Raw genomic sequence first — 22,078 nt, 5'->3', positions numbered from 1 at the left:
TCTATGATTTCACTCGTGGGTATATTTTTTGGGGACTAATATCGAAATGCTCTGGGGAACAATTTTGAATTCCATGAATGTAAAGGTATCAGTGTGTTGAAAAAACTTTAAATTCAGAATCTACTGTCCCATTTTTGAACAAAACTTTTGTGTCTTGATATTCGCATGCCACATCTTCATGTCGTAAACGTAGGACTAATGCAGTTGAACATATTAACGTAATCGTTATGACACGTAACCTTTTTTAAAGACTTGGCTTAAGCACGTCACCAAATATATAAACACAAAACCGATTCTAAAATAGATTACTTATTCAATTGGGGTGGACCAAACAACAAAAAGGCGCGTTTCTTTGCAATACAGCTGATTTTGTTTATTTTTCACGTAACCATTTTCGGGGATTTATTTTGAAAAGTTTCGTTGTACCCGAAATGCTTATTTTCGTGATGTGCGTATGAAGATATTCTAATATTAAAATGACTGTTAACATTACAAAATGATGACAAGGTATTGAGAGGTTTGGTTTGGTGTTTATATACCTCATTAAAAAATAAATAATATGCAAGCCAGCACTGATCAGGGTATTGAAACTATTGAAACAGTTTTGCGGAAGTTTTTCTCTGTTTGAAAGTGAATGCAATGGGTCAGGAGAAAGTTATTTGTACAATTTTTAAGCAAAGAAACGCATTGAAAACATTTTTTGATTGGTATCTGTGGTGAGCGGCTTTTCATGCGACATTTTCACTCAGATGTGCTTCACACAAACAAACGAATAAATTGAGCGCACGTATACAACAAACAAACAAACAGACAGATCAAGTAAGCACAAGTACGTATAAAAACAATAACCAAAGACGCTTCTTGTGCGAACTTACGTAATACAATTTGTATAATGGATAAATTTTGTCCCGTTTGTTATGCTAGGTATTTTTTGGTGTATGTCACTTGAAGTTTGAATAAGTGTCGAAATCAGACAGATAATGCATGACGACCGAGTAGCAGTATTTGTAGAGTTCCTGTAAAAACATAAACATTGCTTGAAGACGCAATCTTTATTTCTGAAGCTTACGTAAAACATTACCTTGTTGTCGACCATATTTGGTCTCATATCTCTCAGGTCTTTCACAGTTCGGAATACATCCACCCGCTTTAGAGCCTTTAAACGTTCGAGAATGTTCACCAGAGCGATGAAGGTCCCAGTTCTCGTTGATCCGTTACTGCGATAAAGAACAAGTCGTGTTGGAAAATGTAGCGAAGGTGGTCTTCAGGTGTAGACACGATTTGTGTTTAGGGTTATTGAAAATTATGGCTGACACGAATCAGTGCGGTACAGACACAAGGTTTACCTGCAAGCAACCAACACACACTGGCAATTCTGTTTTGCCCTTATTAGTTGCATTTCCTCGACAATTTTGATAAAATCAATTTCTTTGGGCGGTCGTTCCACGTCACTCCATCCCTTGACTTGCACAAGCAGCAATTGCTGGGCAGCCTATAAACAAGTTAAGCTACGTTTTGAACAGCACTGTTACTTAGTGACTTTTTTATACTGCCCAGTGCCACGTGGATTTGCATCAATGGCACAACGTACATAAATCATACTCACTTTGTACGATGGCCTAAAAAGAAATGTGATTTAAAAGTTAACAGTTAATTAACTTACGAATGCCTTAGTTGCAGACCGGAGGTCGACGGTAACCAGTTTGTACAGGTTGCTTTCATTTACATCGCATACGGAAACCGAAATAGCTTCGTATTGTAAAGCTGCATTGGTTGGAATCTGATAACAGATGTATTGCATGAAGGCGTGGTTACTGAAAAAAGAAAATGGATTAAAATTGACACACTTACTTGAATGCTGTTGTCCAGATCAACGACAAGTGAAGCACCTCTCTCCACGATCATCTTCCAAAAGTTTTCTTCTTCTCCTGGAGCAGGATTTCTTGCTGCGATGAAGAATTCTGAAGAGCCATGTTCCTGTATATTCAAAGAAATTGCGTTTTTAAAATTGCTCTGATTTTTCGGAAATACGCCAAAATCGTTGTAAGAAGCTTTGATGTTATTTTATATGTCACCTGAATGTAAGAAGCATCCAATTGCTGGATCATCTCACTTCTATTGTCCCAAACTTTTACCGAAGTGTTCTTGTCTTAAAACAATATGTTTGTATTTAATTTGTATATCAAACAACAAAAAGCGAAGCATGGTCCGTTAATTTACATGTTCTCAGCTGTGGGTGATTTTCCTGCCATTCCTCGCCAAATCTCCAAGATGACAATACATTAAATTCCTTCTCCTGAATTTTGTTGCTAAAAAACAATAAAACTTTCGCAAATGGGAAATCAACTGTCCGTTACAAAAAAGCAGATATCAGATGTACTATAAAATGCAGTCAGCACATTCGTACAAGTATTAAAGCCCAAAAGTTTCTTTGCATATTTTCTAGCTATCATGCCAAACTGATAGCCAACACTTGCTTATAGTTTGCTAATAATATAATTGTTTACATTTCACTTGAAGTCATAGATTGAATTTCAGTCACATCTTTGTCTGTTTTCTTCAAATTCTCACGCTCCATTAGAAGTTTGTAGACGTACTTGTATTGATTCTGTAAAACGCGACCTTCAATACAAAATTAAAATAAATTTGAATTTAAACTTACCGCATTTTGTATCATGCCTTTTCGATTCTCTCTCATTTTTAGAACAATTTGCGGCACATTAACTGTTCCTTTGTTGTCAAGTTCATTAAACAATGTGTCCATCGCTATGTAAGTGCCTGTGCGCCCCACTCCAGCACTACATCCAAACATATGGCCATTGGTCGATCAAACTAACAATAGGTGTGTCAAGTCTTTACCTGCAGTGCACAATGATTGGAGCATTTGTGTTTTGCAAATCATCGACCATGTTACGTAGGTGGATCATGTTGGATGTAGTTACTGGAATCCCATGATCGGGCCAAGTTGTAAACTGGAGCTGTGTTATGGTTCGTTGTTCCTGTGTATGTACAATCAACTGTATCAGGCTTATCAGGCCATATACAAGCAACCAATGCTTAGAATCATAATATCGCAGCAATGGAAACAAACTCAAAACCAAACTGCATGATACAAACGAGATACTTACTGTTGTCGTAGATATAACAAACTGTCGTTGCACGATTCCACCGATGGCAATTTCTAACTGCGTTCTAACTTTCAGATATGAGGACAAGTTGATTTCGGTTTCAACATCAGGCCAGTATTGTTCACATTTTGCCTGCAGGAAAAGAACGATGAATAACGTTAAACGCAACTAGACTAGTGACTTATATAATTTACAAGCAAACAAAATACAAGTTTTACAATGCAGGTTCACTGAGCCAAGTGATATAAACGTAATACTTAATCGTCAAAATCAAACCTAAGCATTTGCAGTAAAGTTCACACCACACACTACACCAAGCTGGTAATTAACAAAACTTACCTTTCCGTTTTCCACCAAACCAGTGAGCATTATGATGATGTTGGAGTTTTCCTGCCAAACCATCAACCAGAAATCGTTGATTGTCTCCTTCTTCGGACCCTGAGTGGCGATGAACTTCCTCTCGTTATCGTAACCCGGTATATAAGCGGCGTTGATGTAATCGTTTCCACCGCTTCCTTGCAAAACCACTCGGGCGTGATCGTCTATTAAGGAAACACAGTAATGCAGGATGCCAGTTATACGTACTACTGTTTGCACAATCGTATCACTGATTGTAAAAAATTTCTTATCACAATGTGTTCTTTATCCACGGCTTTGTTGTTTTTGAGTCAATGCTAATGAATGCATTTGTCAGTTTAAGAAAACAGGACCTTGTTTGACTACTCTTCTCTATAAGTGTAAAACAAACCGCATCTGCTTATCTTTTGTGACACGGTTTATTTGCATTCCTGGTTTACTGTGAACATGCAAAAGACAAACATTGCAAATTTGTTTCTGCATACATTGTTTTACACATGAAAAAATTAGCCACATTCCATAACCTTATTTAATTTAACTACTTTACATTTTGTATTTGAATACTTACAAGGGAAAATATTCTTGTAGCGGTTTCTCGCAGCATTTTGCGGCAACTGTGACACGTCCCTTGTTCTCTGGTTGTTTTTGCTTTTGTTTTGAATTTCCTGAAAATGTTTTGAAATTGGTCTGACTTGGTTAGGCTGTGCTTACAGCATGTGTGAATTATCATTAGTAACTTACTCATGCGTGTATGTGATTAGCATGTAACTTCCAAAGTCTATTATAATTAAGTTTTTTGTTCGGTAATTGATGATTTTTCACGCTGTTAAATTACGATTTTTGTGCGCATTTGGACTTTTTTGAAGTCTGATTTGATTATAAGGTTACAAAACCGAATCTGCGTTGGAATTGCACAGGGAAGGCACTACAGTGTGCTGATTAGGACCTAACGTGAATTTGTTCGACATAGTTAACACAACAGTTCTACCTCAAATTCGTTGGACAAAAGAAATCCTGACTCAGCATTTTTCTCGAACAACCAGAACAAGTTTTTGTTTGACTTGGATTCATGTTCTACGTTTTGATAGACACAGTCTGGAACTGGAACAAGTTTTTGATTAAACTGGCATAAATAATTTTAAGTACACTACAAAACGCTTAATGTTCAAATTTTTACCAACTAAGCAAAAGAAGAAAACATGTTGAAAAAAAAACGTTTTCGAAAATGCGAGAATAAGTTTTCCGTGAAAATAAAGTACCTAGGCCCTAATGGAAATAAGCCCCACTGCTTATAGTTTTAGTATACTATAAAAAAATTTTACTTTTTTACCTAATATTAAGATTTTAAACGTGATTACAACGATTTACAAGTTTTCAGTTATGTGTACTAGTTGATAGTGTTCGTTTACAACTTTTCAAACGTTCAAAAAAAATTGGCTGTAAAAATATTAAGTTGTTGTTGCCAAAACATATCAGTCATTTAGTTTAATTTAGGTGGGCCAATGTAATTTGTTTTAAGCTATATTCTGTCTATTTCTGTCAAGTCATTTGAAATGACTTGTTGTATTTTGTACTTTTTCAAGTATTTTCAAGCTCTTACATAAGCAATCTTAAATACATGGGCAAGTCGAGTTTAACAAAGGCACCTTGAGGTGATGCAAGAATTTGAGGATTTGAAACTTCTGGTTGTGAAGGTTGATCTTTGCTGTACCTGCAAATACGTAAAACATATTTCATGTTTAAGGTTTTTATTTATATGAAAGGAGTTAGATTCCTTCTTATCAATGTTAACTTAAATTACTTCCAGATTTTTGTTTACAGTTTCTCTGCACTTTGACAAATAGCTACAATATAAATCCGAAGTTTAAAATCAAACCCGTACCTTCGACGAATAAACATGACCAACGGCACAACAATGGCAAGCAGCAGAAGCAACAACCCAATCACCAGACCAGCAATCTTTGCAACACTCATTGCAGTATTGGTCGGGATGTCTTCACGAAAACAGCTTGGAGGCGGATTTCCCGGAGTTCTTACTCTCAAATTGGATGTGATGTTTGTGTTGATTGAACCAGTGACAATCGCTGTGACCTGGACGTACAAAAATGTAAGTTAATTCCAGTAAAAGATACATAGTTTTCAACCAATGAAAGGAAACTACGGTTACCTTAATATCATGCAAAGCAGAGTTTAAAAGATTTTCTAATGTCGCGGAACTGTCGGAATAAGGAACAGAGATTGTTCGATTCCAACCCTGGACATCAATCGCAACCTGCATGTATTTATGATAGAAAATTCTGGTTTCTTTGGTTTATTTGTTTTGTTTTTCCTACTTTACTTCTGTTTTGATGTACATAAAGCAAATATTACAGATTTTGCTTCATACCTGCGCTGTAAGTGCGTTTTCGTTGATGAAATGATCGAGTCCATTCCAACCGACAAGCACAGTAGAAGCGTTACATGGAAATGTTTCTGCAGTCGTGTTTACTAAAAGAACGTGTTTTGAGGTTTATACAAATAGCAGACGTGACACATTCGCTTACCTTTTGGATAGCAACTCGATGGGGGGATTCCATATGTTGTTACTATTTTGGTCGTTGAGATGTTAGCTTTTAGGCATCCTTTGAGCATTGCTGTGATCTGTTCATAATAAAGTGGGTAAATTTATTTGCAAGATGCTTTCAAATTTTTGTAGAAAAAATTGGAATAATTTAAAACATTATAAAGAAGGTTTGAAAAACAAGACTGTAGGAATTAACACCAGATATGGAAACAATACAAGATATTTGTTCGCCGACAATAAAATACTGTTTACTTCAATGTTATATTTTTTTGTCAAACTTAGGTTCCGGATGGTAGTCGACAGATCTGCATACGATGCCATGACTCTTCTGTTTGTTTCTAAAACATGAATCTCAACCTAAAGACAACATCACAAACAAATCACATTTCTTAGATGTTAGAACATCGTTATGTATGATTAGTCTATACTTGCGCTGTTAGATTGTCGTTGTTGTTGCTGACGAATTCATCAAGTCCAGTCCAACTGACAATCACAATTGAAGCGTTGCATTGGAAAGTTTCCACAGTAGCATTGACTTAAAGTGATTCCAGACGTTACAGTAAATGTTTAACAAAGCTAAATAAGGTCGATTATCTTTCCAATAAAAACAAGAACTTCCACAGAAACATTTCATAAAGCATTTGATATGTATTTTTGATTGGCTTAGTAAGTTTGTAATTACTCACATTTCACTTGACAAGCATAGTAAGCCGGTTCACCACTGCAGTTCATGCTTGACTGCTCCCATCCTATCCCATAATGCAACGCTCCTTGCTGGCAAGTTTTAAAGCTGAAAACGGGAAAGTTTGCGGGAGATCCGTCGCTCCAATACCAACCATTCGTAGTTGTGTTGTAACGAGCTCCAACAAACACGTTGACTTCTAGAAATACAGTAAATGCTTTTTTAACATTGGGTAGAAGTTGTACGTTTTAAGACCAAACGCTCACTTGGTGCCAGGAACGATCCACCATATTTGGTGAAGCCTTCAAACGATTCGCTGATACTTCGCAATTTGCTTCCACTCATTAAACCGATGCTTTCATAAATAAATATTTGTTTTTGGCGTTTTCTTGTTTTAGTGTCGGAAAATAAAGAATATCGCAGATTCCATCCTGCAAATATTTGTAAGTGCGTTCAAAGAAATTAAAAAAAAGTTTTTGTTCCTGACAGACCTAAACCATAAACAGTAGAAATAAGTTTAGGTTTCAATATAATATTGCGATCCAATCAGTGTTGTTGATCTAGGTACAACGCTAACCAACCGTTCCAATCTCCATTGCCGTCTAAGCGTGCACAATTTCTTCCAATGTTCACTTTCCATTTCTCCAGCCCCCTGTTTTTCCATGCCTCACAAATGTAAATTGATTCCATCGCCTTTTCAAGATTCCTGTTCAACATAATTAGGTTTAATTGATAGTGACAAATGTGTTCCTTTTTTTCACCTTCTGTACAAGTCGAAATACCACAGATGTCCGAGAGATTTTGTACTTTTCCAGAAATCCAGTTCAGCCGAACTATATGAGTATTTGCATCGTTCATATTTGTCCGGGTCAAAAAAAATATAAACCCGCTGCAAGTCTAAAATAACGCTTTGTTGAGACAGGCAGTTGGGTCTATATGTTGTACTTTGTTGCCAAGCCTTAATATCAGATGCACATATGCCAACCTGTCGTGTATTTGTCTGTCATGATTTGAGTGAGAGTTGTGTTGATCTGTGGGTCAGCAGTCATTGCAAGATTTCCACCCAGCAAAGAACATTTCTCCTGTGCAGTGTTTGCATCCACAAGATCGTCAGATAATATCAACACACTGTCCTTCACTGCTTGAAAAGTTTTGTTGCAACCTGGAGAGTACCTCATTGTTAACTGATTTCTGCAAATATTTTGCCAAATAAGTTGTTTAACCGATTAACACGTTAAGTTTTAAAAAATTGCAGTGGATTTGGCACAATTGATAGCAAAAAAATAAATAAATAGCCCTACAAACGGATAAAGTGACACTTACATTTAATTTGTGCGGTTGTAATATAAACCATCATAATAATAATCACAATCTTGCTGGTGTAAACCCAAGTCATTACGTCTGGTTTGTCACAATGAACAAAATTAAGGTCACTTTCTGCTTCTGCTTGTTGTTACCATCGGCTGCAGAAAACAACTTGATTTAAAAAGAAATGCAGAAAACAACTTGATTTGCCGCAATTGAGTATATCGGCCAACACGGCCAGTGTATTGTTACCAACTACACCGACGAAACCTTATCTGTCTGCAGCTTTGAATAGCCATCGTTTTAAATTGTATAGTTACTGTATCATACTTGGACTCCTTGCGGTGCTGCTTTGCTCGCATTTGAACCGAGCCTTATCTGTGCTGAAGCTGTGTAATTAAAATAAGTATAAGTTCATTTACAGCAGAACACTTCATTTGATAAATGTACCATACAATGTGCTGTACAGAACAACGCACGCCAACGCTTGTTCTCACCTTTTTATCAATATTCAAATTTATAGAAACGTGTGTAACTGATGGGGACTCTCATATCTCTGATGGTGGCATGAGCATTTAGTATTTTTTGTCTGTTAGGGCCGTTATTTTCATCATTAGGTAGACAACATGTACGCAAATCTACCCCTGATTCTCATGCTTCAAGATGTTAACCTTGCATCAGGTATGACTACCCACTGCACATCTGCACAATCGACGGTACTGGCTCATACCATTGTTGATTAGCTTCAATGGAGTTTTTCTATACGTTATGTAAATGAACAGCTTTGTCTGAACGATAAGAACGCTGCGTGGGAAAGCAACGCTGTCTGTATATCTCATCATCTATTTGTTTTTTTAATTCCTATAACCTGTAGCAGCGGTTAACGTAAAATACACCAAGCATGCAAGAGGCGGTTTACGTAATCAACTTCATCCTCCAGGCATTTCCGCGAGGTAAGCGTAGGTAGTGGATCTGACGCTGCGTGATTTATCATGGAGCCTCGGTATTGTGAATGCACATAAACGCTATGGGGAAACTCCTAGTCAGAAACACTATTTGTAGGCTTTGCTTTGATAACATTCGTTGAAAGTGAATAATACTGTACTATTTCTTATGTCCTTCCTAATGGTGAATGTTATACTAATGTATTGCTTGTGTTTTTTCACTTTCGATTTTGAATTTCTACACACTTGGCTCAACACACTTTTCGATTTTTAATTTGAATTCAGTCAAGTATTTTTACACTTTGGCTGTAAAAATAGGTTTTCCATCAGCAACGGAAATCTCCAGGCAAGCAAGATAAGTAAAACAATACCGTAAAAGCATCACGGCTAGAAAGACATGCCTTATCCATTCTGTATAAATGACAAGGCCTGCAATAGGTATGCAATAGGTAAGGCATGTATAGCCTGTTACGCGCAACGAACTGGAGTTCCTTCGGATGTCTACACTGCCCAAAACGGACTGTCTCTTGTCACCAGCTGCACTAACAAGATCGTATTGGTCGAAACATTGTGCACTGTCTGCAGCTGAAAGCAACTTCTATTTGCTAAATAGTAAATGTTAGAAACATAAATTCTTGAAAGTTGCAAAAAAGTGGTTAAAACCGTCGTACCTTTATGAAAGGAGTTTTGCTTTCTTTCAGTAAAACATCGGTTGGTAATTGCTGTGTGAGGCTTGCTACCTGTAGGTGAATGGAACTTAGACAGCATTGAATCAGTTTTGGTTGTAAGCACAATGCCTGTACTTTGGACCAGGTCGTAGCCTGACACGGTAGTAAACTACAAAAAGTTCTTTGTGTAAACAAATGCCTACTTTACCTTGTTTCCTACTTTACCTTGTGACAAAATATCTAAATATATTTTTGTACTACCAAATATTTGATCCAAAATTTATTTTTTTAATACATTTTCAGCTACGTGTAGGAAGGTCTAACCCACTTACAAGAAAAATGTTTAAGGACAAGAAATTGATTTCTGTACAAAACTGTTTTCAATCTTCAAACTTCTCCATACACGATGTCCGTGGAATCTATATTGAGTTACTTCTCGAATTATTTGCGCAACACTCTACCTGGCTGATTGATCTGGCTGCAATCTACTTTTATAAATAGTTTTGCTGATCTGCGGTTGAAACATTTTTTTGTGTAACATTTGAATTTTATATCTGTCGTAGTTACGTGTGTGAGGGTAGCTCAATATGCTGACCGGATATGCGGTGCAACGGTGACTTATTGTTCCAAGGAAAAAGTCTGAGATGTGAGTTTATCATGGGACTGCTGTTAGTATTACCAGCGACAGCATGCAAACTAAATGAAAGGGTCTAAAATCACTAACGTTTGGGAACCGCTGGTAAAATGTGATCACTTATATATGCAAGAAACAAAACAACTTTACGGCACAAATTTTCCAGACACAAGGTTTCTAGTGTCGTCCGCCAGCTGTGGAGTTTCGCCGGATGAGCGAACGCGCGTCGCGCTCGATTGCGTGTCGGATGAGCGGCGCGTATCGTGCGCGCGGCGTTTCGAATGCGTAATCCCGGTAGAGATTGTTTTATCGGTTTACACACACACACACACACACACATCGTTTGCCCGGTAATTACTTAAAAAACAGTCTACTAAATCGTCAAGCGATATGTCACGCGCCATGGCCATAAGAAACAAGATCACGTATTAACAGAAAACGTTTGCCAAAAAAGCTGCAGATATACAAAGTTTTATCGGTTCAGCTGGTGACAACATTTGGCTGTACTGGCCGTAGTCAGATCGCAGCACTCCAACGCGTCAGGAAAACAGGATAAAAACCCACAGCCCAACTGTTCGTTCCATATTTATGTTGCAATTGATGGGTTTGAACTTTAAACATGGCTTGTCTAGCAGCAAACACAGCTTGTCTTCTCCATCAGCAGCGAATAGTAGAAACAGGTAGAAAGTCACCATATATTACATCAGCACGATTGTGGTTATTTTAATGATGGTTCGGGTTATAACCGCACAAACTAAATTTAAGTGTTTGTTTTACTTTTTAAAAGTGTTAATATCTGATTGCTTGGTTTCTATTCACGGTGAGTCAACTTTTAATAACAAAACTGTTAATATCCGTTCGATGGGCTATTTAATTTTGCCTATTTTTGCAATTTACTCTGCCACATGCACTGCAATTGCCCAAAATCAAGCGTGGTAATGCGTTGAACAATTTATTGCATAAAACAATTACAGTTTAACAGCGAGGTGTTTTCCAGGATGCAACAAAACGATGCAAGCAGTGAAGGAAAGTGTGTTGATATTATCTGACGATCTTGTGGATGCAAACACTGCACAGGAGAAATGTTCTTTGCTGGGTGGAAATCTTGCAATGATTGATGACCCACAGATCAACACAACTCTCACTCAACTCATGTCCGACAAATATACAACAGGTTTGTAAAAAAATTACATTTTCAAAACAAACTCTTAAGATTATTAAATGCAAATCAACTGGATAGAAAAAAGAAAACTTGTTTAAATAAAGGTTATGAAACAAACTTTCCTTTAGATTTGCAACGGTTTTATATTTTTGATGACCCCGTCACATATGAACGATATAAATGCTCAAACAATTCAGCTGAAGTGGATTTCTGGAAAAGTAGAAAACCTCTCGGACATCTGTGGTATTTCGACTTGTATAAATGGTGAAAAACAGATAATTATAAACTGGTAATTACCGATTGGATCAGCGGAAAAATTGGTTTAAATTCACTTGTATGAAAGGTTCAAACCAGATATTTCCAAACTTCTCACTCTCAGTTAGACCAGTGGTTCTCTTTTGATACTAGCAGGCTAATCGCGGACCCCTCTGAAGGTGTTGGTATTTTTCACACATTTTTTATAACAAGCAACCAATACATGACGCATAAAATACCAACCATGTTTGGTCCAGGACCAAAATGTCAATCCCTTTTCTGGGCTGCGACGTCGGACCCCATAAAATGAGAGCCAATGCATTGTGATGTGACGTAGTTTGCCACTGACAATTTACCTCTGGTGCATCACAATGGGGTTAATATATCATAATGCATTTTGGTTTGTCGCCTTTGAAGAATGTTTTTAAACAAGTTTCATGCTTTTTTGAAACGCTAAAACATATTTTTTCATTTGAGTTTATCAATCTCGTTGTCTGCAAAATTTGAAAGTTGTCACGGACCCCCCGAAAACGCTTTGCGCGGACCCCAGGTTGAGAACCACTGAAGTAGACTGAATTTTCACAGGAATCCCGAAAACACAATGAAACCAATTTATTTCTGCGAGGCTTGTAAACACAGGAAAATTGAAAAGGAGAAGTGGAATGTAACAATTGAAAGAAATTGTAACGACTGTCTCAACAAAACCTTGTTTCAGATTTGCAGCGGGTTTATGTTTTTTATGATCAATCAAAAGAATACGAACGATACAAATACTCAAACAATTTGGCTGAAGTGGATTTCTGGAAAAGTATAAAATCTCTCGAACATCTGTGGTATTTCGACTTGTACGAAAGGTGAAATACAGTTAATTACAAACTTGTCACTATTAATTAGACTGACTTACATTTGTTAGGAGTCTTGAAAACACGATGGAACCAATTTACTTCTGCGAGACTTGGAAAAACAGGGGAATGGAAAAGTGGAATGTGACCATTGGATGCAATTGTGAAGGCCTTAACAACAAAGGAAATTGGAACGGTTGGTGTCCTACTTACCTCAGTAACGTTTGTTAGATCACAATAATATATTATAGCCAAAACCTTTTTCTACAGTTTATGGTTTAGGTTTGTCAGGTTTTTCACTTCGTAACGATGATACAAACTCCTTTTAATTTCATGCGTTGGATATCACTTATATTTGATATTTGCAGGATGGAATCTATGAGCTTAAAATCCTGATTTACTTCCTAACATAGCTGGGGCTCCGTCTGTGCAACACCCACACAAGTTTTTCCACAAAATATCTTCGGATTCAAAGAAAGAAGAAACTTTTCAAATACGTCAACAGCCTTCGTAGTTGTTTCGAGACAGGAACAAAAAAGAAGCTCATCTTTGAATGCATTTGAATGGGCATACTTAACAAATACCATTAACTAGGAACACGATGCCACATCAGTAGATTCATCCAGTAGAATCGAAAATAAGCCAAATGTAGCAGACTTAATCTCCTGTAAAACTCGATCGTTTATATCTAAAGTCATGTCTTCAATCCTTCTCTGGACTGTATTATCTGAGTTTCCTCTGCGGTTCAGGCCCAGTTGTGGCATCGAACAAAACTGGTGACATAGATTTTTTCTGCCGGTTACTTCGAACATACTGAAGTAACAAAGCAGTTAAATTTTACAGGTTCATTTTAGGTAGCGAACATTCTGTGGTTGATTGTGACATATTCTTATACTCATGTTCACATAAACGCGTCAAGTATACTAACTGCAGTAGTCATTTTTGCTATTTTAGGTATTTTTGTTTTCCTAAACCGCGTTAATGTTGCACGTTGCTAACTGATTAACTTTCTGGTGTTGTTTTACGATGCTTTTAACGTATGGTGGCAGTAAAGAGCTGTATTTCTATTGTTTAACTATTACGCTTTGTTGTAGTCGCACTGGAACCTGGAAGTATAGTTGCAGCGTAAAGAAAAGTCAGGCTAAGGAAGCTTTGAGAAATGTTGTGTAAATTTCTTGTTCAAAAAGCAAGTGGTCGAGACTGGTTTAGATCCATTAGCATGTGTTATCAACAGATCATTTGGTCAGCTTTCCTGCTCCACGTTTTGTACAGCTTTAAAATCTGTGCGTTGAATGTTGTGATTGTTTATGGAATATTTGTAATGCTGTTAATTGTTTCGATGCTTGATCACTTAAACCTAATGTTTAGTAGTTCCAGACCTTTCATAATTTTGTCAGAAACCTTCTTACCGTGTTTAGTTGACATGATGTCGCAGAACTGACAGCAGTGTCCTGTTAATCACATTTCAGGCCTTTGCTTTTAGCAACGAGTAACCCCTGCAAGACCCTTCAGCAAATGTCACAGTTGACGTGTGACAGTTGCCTAAAAATGCTGTGAAAAAACGCTACAAAAATGTTTTTCTTGTTAGTATTGAAATACAATTAAACGGGGGATAAACTTTCCTACACGTAGATTGAAATATATTTGAAATATATTTAGATAGAAGATTTGGTCACAAGGTAAAGTCGAAAACGGCATTTTTACTTAAGAACTTCTACTTTTGTGTTTTTTCTTCTGTGTTTGGCTACGACCTAGTCCAAAGTCGGGACTTTGTGCTTACAATCGAAACTGATACAATGCTGTCATAGTTCCATTTACGTACAGACTAGGAATTTTCAGATAAAAAGTACGTCAGATTCAATAACTACGCTTACCTCGCAGAAATACCTGGTAGACGGGATTGTTACGTTAACTGCCTTTTGCATGCTCGTTTTTTTTACGTTAACCGCTCCTGCAGGTTAAGAAATGCAACAAAAGCAATTGGAGGATGAGATATACAGGCAGGCAGCGTTGAGTCATGCTTTCCCACGCAAAGCTCTTTTATTCAGCCATTGTGCTAATTTCGACAACATACAGAAAAATCCCTTGAAGCTAATCAACAATGTGTTATGAGTCAGTACCGTCAGTTATGCAGATGTGCAGTAGGTAGCCATACCAGATGTAAGGTTAACATCTTGACGCATGGGAATCAGAGGTAAATTTGCGTACATGTGTTGTATACCTAATCATGAACATTACGGCCCAAACAGACGAAAAATACTAAATGCTCATGCCATCATCAGTGATATGAGAGGCCCCATTAGTTACACCCGTTCATATAAACTTAAGTGAATTAAAAGATTAATAAAATGGTGCAAACAAGCGTCGGGCAGAGACGGTTGTTTTGTGCAGCACATTGTTTTCATTTAACAAATAGAGTATTGTACATTTTAGCTAGACTGCTGTGAATGAACTAATGTTAGTTAGAAAGCTTAAGTACAGATAAGGCCTAGATAGATGATGAAAATAATAGATTATGAAAATACAGAAATAATTCAGTTAAAGTAAATTTCTACAAAAGTACAAAATCTCTCGGACATCTGTGGTATTTCGACTTGTTCAAAAGGTGAAAATGAGATAATTATAAACTTCTCACTATCAATTAAACCGAATTATATCAGGCAGGAATCCTGAAAACACGATGGAATGAATTTACGTTTGCGAGGCTTGGAAAAACAGGCAAACGGAGAAGTGGAATGTGTATTTGTTAAAATCTTCGGGTCCTGTATCGCATTGGCCGATCCGTTTTTTGTTTTATTTTTACAGCGCAGCTAAAGGGCGTATCGTAAGTTGATTTAATCAGGAAACCCGCAAGTCTGGCAGGCGTTAGGGAAGTATTTACTGCAGCGGGTTGAAACATGAACCAACGGTTTCGGAAAAATATTTATTTTGTCGAGCGCAATAGCAAGACCTTACACTAGCAAGGCGCACAAGAAACTCAGCGGCAATTAACTCGATATTTCTTTTTGGCTCGGCACTGAAATAAGCACAAAAGAAATATAAAAGATTACGACTTTTACGTCAACGTATTGTAGGTGTGCAGGAAACAAACAAAGGTTGTAACATAAAAGTTGTGTAATGATTTTCATGACTTGTAAATTTTAACCTGGTTGGATTAAACAAATTGTGCACATCTAAGAGGGAACGCAGATTATCACATTTGGATGTTGAACTTCCGTCTATCGCCGAACCTGAACCAATTTGTTACGATGACTGAGAAAATGAAATTTGAAATACTTGTATGTTTGCTGTTGGTTTGTTACTCGAAGGGGCAAACTGCCAGTAAGTATGGCAATCTGAGACATTATGATAAAAATCTTAAACAATAATGTTCTTAATCAGGTTGTAACAAAACCGTGAATGCAGTGAAGGACAGTGTGTTGATATTATCTGACGATCTTGTGGATGCAAACACTGCACAGAAGAAATGTTCTTTGCTGGGTGGAAATCTTGCAATGACTGATGACCCACAGATCAACACAACTCTCAATCAACTCATGACAGACAAACACACAACAGGTTTTTATAATGCAAAATATTGATATTGTAAAACTGGTTTATAGTTCAACAACAGACCATGTTGTAACCATAGTTGAGGATAAACTTAGCTTTAAATCAACACATTGTACATAATAAACAAAATAAAGTAAAAAACAAATAATCGTAACATTTTTCAGATTTAGAGCGAGTTTATATTTATTACAATGCCACCGATCCTAAGCGATACAAATACTCAAAAAATCCAGCCGAAGTGGGTTGGAGCAGTACAAAATTTCTTGGACATCTGTGGTATTTCGACTTGTACAAAAGGTGACAATTTTAAATACAAACAAATTGATGCAAACTAGTTAAACAGATTATTCTCTGATAGCAATCTTGGAACTGATAGCCAAGAAATTTACTTCTGCAATTATTCGAATGGCAGAGACACGGAGAGGTGGAATGTGACCATTGGAAGAAACTGTAGGGTTCACGGTTAGTGTTTCACTCAGATTAGTAATTGTTAACGTTCCACAACAAAATGTTTGTACTAAAATGTCGAAAATTTTGAATTAAATATACCAATGATGCCTAAATATACTTAAAACATTACCCAAGGCCACAAGCACACTACGGTGTCTAAAGTCCCCTGCATCAACCAAAAACAAACTTATTCATCAATTTCCGTGTAGCTTTCCAATAAAAATACTATTGTGATACTATGTTGCTGTTTATCCCGTTTTGACTAATACGTTCTTTCTTTCATCTTTATTACTGCAGTCAAACAAAAACCTTCTACATAAGTTTGACCTACAACGAAATCTGTACTCTTTTCAGGATGGAAATTCCAGTATTCCTTGTTTTCCAAAATTAACACCTTGGGGCGCCAAAAACAAATATTCACCTATGGGCGATATACATATCCACTTTCAAGCAAGTTACGCAGTGTCCATAAAACGTATGAAACGTTTACCAAATATGGGGGATCGTTTCTGGTACCAAGTGAGCGTTTGGTTTTAGACATACAAAGAAAATATTTTTTGATCGTGTTATTTCTATTTATAAATAACACTCGCAAATGTTGTTCTAGACATTAAGATTCTTATTGGAGCTCGTTATAACACGTCGCTAAATAGTTGGTACTGGACGGACGGATCTCGGGCAAACTTTCGCGTTTCCAAAGTTACAACTTGCCAGCAGGGAGCGTTGCATTATGGGATCGGATGGGAGCAGTCAAGCATGAACTGCAATGGGGAAGTGGCTTATTACGCTTGCCAAGTGAAACGTGAGTAAAGTAATCGTGAGTAAAAACAAAACAATTCATCTTAAAATAAACAATACATATACAATCAAGCATAAAGTGCAAAAGAAAGGCCTGCTACGCTTATCAAGTAAAACGTGAGTGATATCGCGAGTTGGTTGGCTGGAGTTTAGCGCAAGTTAAATATATGAAACAAAAATTGAATATCGTATACATTCAATTGTTAGTTGCGGTTTGTGAAGTTGTTTCTCCACAGTTTGTCTACATTTATGGCTGTAAGTGTGTCTGAAATTTGACCATTACCTGGAAAGTGTAAGCCCGATGCCGAATTGGTATTGAAAAGCTGGTTGAAATTCGAAAGTTTGTTTGACAGATCCATACATGTCCTACAATAAGTACAGCTAAAAAGAACAACACGTAGAGAAGGCATACATTATGGGCAAAAATAGACAATACCTTAAACAGGACGTTTTCGGTTTATTTAGCACGGTTGAGTGACGTTTTATCACACTCGAAATTTCATCACCCGTATACGACATTTAATCATACATCAGTTATCACCCGCTGCTTTATGATATGTCTATTAATCATAACGACATTTTTTCACCCTAACCTTAACCTTATGAGATTCGTGGCACCGTTTGGCACCGGGTTAAGTCCAGCAACTAACTATTTATAGCTAGGTAATATTATCGATACAAAAGTTGCAGACAAATACCGTGAAATTAGGCCTCAAAAGTGTGCGATGGCGGTTTACAGTCATGCCCATATTACTTCTCCATTCCTTGGTTATGATTTAATGCGCGTTCCAATTTCGTCGTTTGCCTAGCCAGCAATTGGTGCCAAATAACAAAGTAGCCAACTATAGACCTATAGTATCGAACATCAAAGCACGCGACTTAGAATCCAAGGCAGTGTTAAGTAAATGCGGTAGAAAAATTGACAGAGATGGTGGATGAATATTCCTGAGGCTGCAAAGCAATAATACCAAGTTAAACATACAGTGCAAAACGGCTGCGTCATTTGAATTAAACTGTTGATCTCACTTTTAGTCGAAGCTACAGTGAAGAGAGATGCATGCAACGCTTCAACTGTGGTGGTCAGTTGGACTGGACTTGATCAATTCATTAACAAAGATAATCTCAGTGCAGTGGTAACATTTATCCAAAGCAGGTTAATTTTTTATAGTTTGAAAAATGTTTTGTACTTAGGTTAAAATCCATGTTTTGGTACTGAACGAAAGACATACAACACCGTATATAGATGGATCGACTACAATTGGAAACCTAAGTTTTGAAACAAAATATCAGTTAAAGGTATCTATGTCAAAAATTGCGACCATTTCTATTATACATGATAGGATAATGGTTACCATCGACATAAACTAAAACAGCAACAACACGAAGTAGTCCAACAGCGTAATACGCGGAAAATGTGCAAAATTATTTAAAGCAACATTTAATTCACAGGTCACCGCAATTCTTTCTGGTTGCGTTAGATCTAACGTCTCTTTCACCCTTGACTTCAAAACATTTCCTAACCCACCATCGAGCTGCTATCCTCCAGGTAATAAAAGAATCATTGTGCGGGTAAAAGGAATAATTTGACATTCTTTTTAAATTTTGTGACTATGCATCAACAGTTGTTACCAACGCAACGACTTTTGAATGCAACGCCTCAACGGTTGTTGTCAGTTGGACCGGACTTGACCAGTTTATTGACAAAAACGGATTAATTGCAAAGGTGAAGGGACCTTTATAATCCACAATATAGTGACAAAAGTTCGAGAAAAAATAATTTCATTCCTTGAGTAAAATGTGCTCAGGTTGAGATTTTCACACCAGTATTGAAGGAGAAAATCTACGTCAAGTATTTAGACAAATCGGCAACTGTACGAAGTTTAGCGCCTTCTACCGTCAATATTATACACGTAAGTGAGATTCATGCTAATACGAGACATGAGTAAGACTTTTGTGCTAACTTTAAGTTTTTTAATATATTATTTTTACTAACAGCTAGATCAAATCCATCTTATTACATTATTAGTAGAGATGCAAGTGTTGAAATCCGCTTAACTTACGTGTTGTTTTTATTGTTATAAGATAACAAAACGTTTGTCGAAACCTTTTCAGTACGCCATATTATGAGACTGCAGCGCAAAGCATTCTTCCGGCAATTGTAAACTACTCCTAATTAATAACGATGCAGGTTTTCAGTGTTCGCTTTAAGTATCTACCAGCACTGTTCCAAACAAACCATTGTTTTTGCTTCAATATTGTCTGAACAAAATAAATTATTTATTGCAGGTCACAGTCATTGTCACTGGTTCAATCAACACAAACATCACATCCAATCTGACAGTAACAACTCCAGGCAATCTCTCTTCAAGCTGTTTGCCTGAAGATAACACGGCCAATCCTGCAACGAGTGCTGGAATGATTGCTGGTGTGGTGATAGGGCTGTTGGTTCTGGTACTTGTCATTGTTGGACTGGTGGTCATCTTTATACGTCGAAGAAAAAGGTTTGTCTGGAACTGACCGGAAATTACGTTTCAACTCAATAGATAAATTAGTTCTGCTTTCGCTACAAATAAAACTAGCTGGGATAATCAACACAAACACGTTGTTTTTGCGCGCTAGCAACTAAACTCAGCCATTCGCATTGAAATTTTCTACGCATGCTTCATGATCAAATACAAGTTTTGTTTCGCTTGTGTTTTCTTCAGCTGGGTTGTTTGTCCAAATCGAAGCTCAGCAATTAACCAAACACATTTCTCACATTTCCAGATTTGAACCATCAATTATATTTTGGTTTATTTTTTGCAGAGCAACACACGGTGAACCATCTGCTAATTCAGTGGCAAATGCGCGTTCTCAACAACAAAGAACAGAAGGTAAGAGAAACGTGCACAATAACATGAGATGGTTTTGAAAGTTGTTTTGACTTTTGCAGGGCCGTCTACCGCTGGAAATGAAGATCAACATGAATATGAGAACTTCAGAACTGAATATGAAAACATGAATGTAACAGCAACAAACGCGCTGCATACGAGGAAATACAATAATAATTAAACAAGTTGTCTCTCTTCTAAGTACTTTGTTTGTTTCCTTTTCTTTACTTTTCATTGCTTGTAAGACAAGTCTCGAACATTAAAAACACGTTTCTAGTCTGTATCAAAACTGTAATAACGAAATATTTCCTAATCCATCCTCAAATTCTCCTGGTGAATCTGTCCAATGTCTTGTTTGTTTGTTTCATTTTATTTTTAATCTCTATCCTGTTTTCAATTCATTGGATTTTATGTGTTATTTAGTTGACTGTTGTGGGTGACTGTCACTTGCATATAAACGTAATCATTTTCAATCAGCAGTTCCTCATTATTAGTAGCTACAGACTTTTCAGCTTGTTTAGTTTGCATGATGTTGCAGGTAGAACTAATTTTAGTTTTTTTCTTGAGAAAATAGATCTCACGAATTGAGCTGCCCTCACGTAACTGCAACAGATATAAAATACAATCGTTATACAACAAGCAAGTGTTATTATCGCAACCAAACTAATTAGCAGTAGATTGCAGGGAGATGAATCAGCCAGGTGGTGTTGTGCAACAATTCGAGAAGTAACTATATAGATTTCATGGACATCGTGTATGGAAAAATTTGGAAGTTGAACATAGTTTTGTACAATTTAATTTCTTGTCTTTAAACGGACATCACATTCCGTTTTAAATCAAATCAAATTGAATAAAAATGTGAAAAACGTTTACTTCTAGTGTTTGTGATTTACCACATTTAAGTTGAGAAAATCGAAAACCAAAGCAAAAACAACCAGCGAACAAGGGACGTGTCACAGTTGCTGCAAAATGCTGTGAGAAACCGCTATAAGAATATTTTCCCTTGTAAGTATTGAAACACAAAGTTTAAACGGGGGTTAGACCTTCCTAAACGTAGGTTGAAATATTTGGATCTAAGATTTGGTCACAAGCTGAAGTCAGGAACGGCAACTTTACACAAAGAACTTCAACTTTTGTGTTTTACTTCCTCGTTAGGTTACGAACTAGTCCAAAGTACAGGCTTTGTGCCCACAATCGAAACTGATACAATGCTGTCTAAGTTCCATTCACTTGCAGGAAGCAAGCCTCATTAGTTAAATAGCAACCGATGATTGATTGAAAGAAACCATAATTCCTTTCATAAAAGTACGCGATTTTAATCGCTTTTTCACGACTTTAAAAAATTGATATTCGAACATTTACTTTATTTGGAAAAAAAGAAGTTGTTATAAGCTGCAGAGAGTGAACAATGTTTCGAAAAAATGTTTCTAAAATATCTTATTAATGCAGCTGGTGACAAGTGCTAGGCTGTCTTGGCTAGTGTAGCCATCCAACATCACTCCAGTTTGTTGCAGGCTATAAACCAATGTCTCTCCTATTGGATAAAGCCTTGCCACTTACACAGAATAGGTAAGTCATCACTTTATAGCCGTGATGCTTAACGGTGTTGTTTTAATTATTTTGCATACCGAGTTCAGTTGCTGAATTTAAATTCAAATATACAAGAACGAAGGCACCGGATAATATACAACACTAGAAATGGTAGAAGGAAAAGTGCAGTTACATTCACTTTCAACGAATGTGACCGAAGCAAAGTCTACAAATTTAGTGTTGAAAAAAAGTTATGTGCAATGGGATTTTGCCAGGTTGACTATAATCATCGAGTAAGCATTTCTGACCAGGAATTTCTCCACAGCCTTTACGTGTAC

The 22,078-nt window shown here is 36.9% G+C and overlaps 2 protein-coding genes across 2 annotated transcripts in view; one reads left to right on the top strand and one right to left on the bottom strand.

Annotated features, from left to right (window-relative positions):
• The window catches only part of LOC145228604 (receptor-type tyrosine-protein phosphatase alpha-like), a 71,939-nt gene that overhangs the window by 28,959 nt on the left and 20,902 nt on the right, over positions 1-22,078 (top strand). The window lies entirely within an intron of this gene.
• Positions 422-3,664, bottom strand: LOC145228614 (receptor-type tyrosine-protein phosphatase epsilon-like). The gene is made up of 12 exons (XM_080093736.1): positions 3,468-3,664; positions 3,129-3,260; positions 2,860-2,999; positions 2,663-2,798; positions 2,508-2,608; positions 2,221-2,309; positions 2,076-2,149; positions 1,852-1,977; positions 1,664-1,780; positions 1,347-1,492; positions 1,082-1,217; positions 422-1,016 (listed from the first exon to the last, which is right to left on the bottom strand). Exons 1-12 carry the CDS (start codon positions 3,528-3,530, stop codon positions 942-944), a joined length of 1,335 nt encoding a protein of 444 aa, XP_079949862.1. The 5' UTR covers positions 3,531-3,664; the 3' UTR covers positions 422-941.

The sequence above is a fragment of the Phallusia mammillata genome, chromosome 1 (assembly GCF_965637545.1).
Source record: "Phallusia mammillata chromosome 1, kaPhaMamm4.hap1.1, whole genome shotgun sequence".
NCBI lineage: Eukaryota > Metazoa > Chordata > Ascidiacea > Phlebobranchia > Ascidiidae > Phallusia > Phallusia mammillata.
Note: the sequence above shows the minus strand (reverse complement) of the source record. Positions and strands in the feature narration are given on the sequence as shown.

Excerpts from the sequence above, each read along its gene's own strand:
- LOC145228614 (XM_080093736.1), bottom strand. The coding sequence starts at position 3,530 with ATGGTTTGGCAGGAAAACTCCAACATCATCATAATGCTCACTGGTTTG. Across the intron at positions 2,609-2,662 it reads AAGGCATGATACAAAATGCG|AATCAATACAAGTACGTCTA; the intron begins GTAAGTTTAAAT and ends CGCGTTTTACAG. Across the intron at positions 1,781-1,851 it reads ATCTGGACAACAGCATTCAA|ATTCCAACCAATGCAGCTTT; the intron begins GTAAGTGTGTCA and ends ATCTGTTATCAG.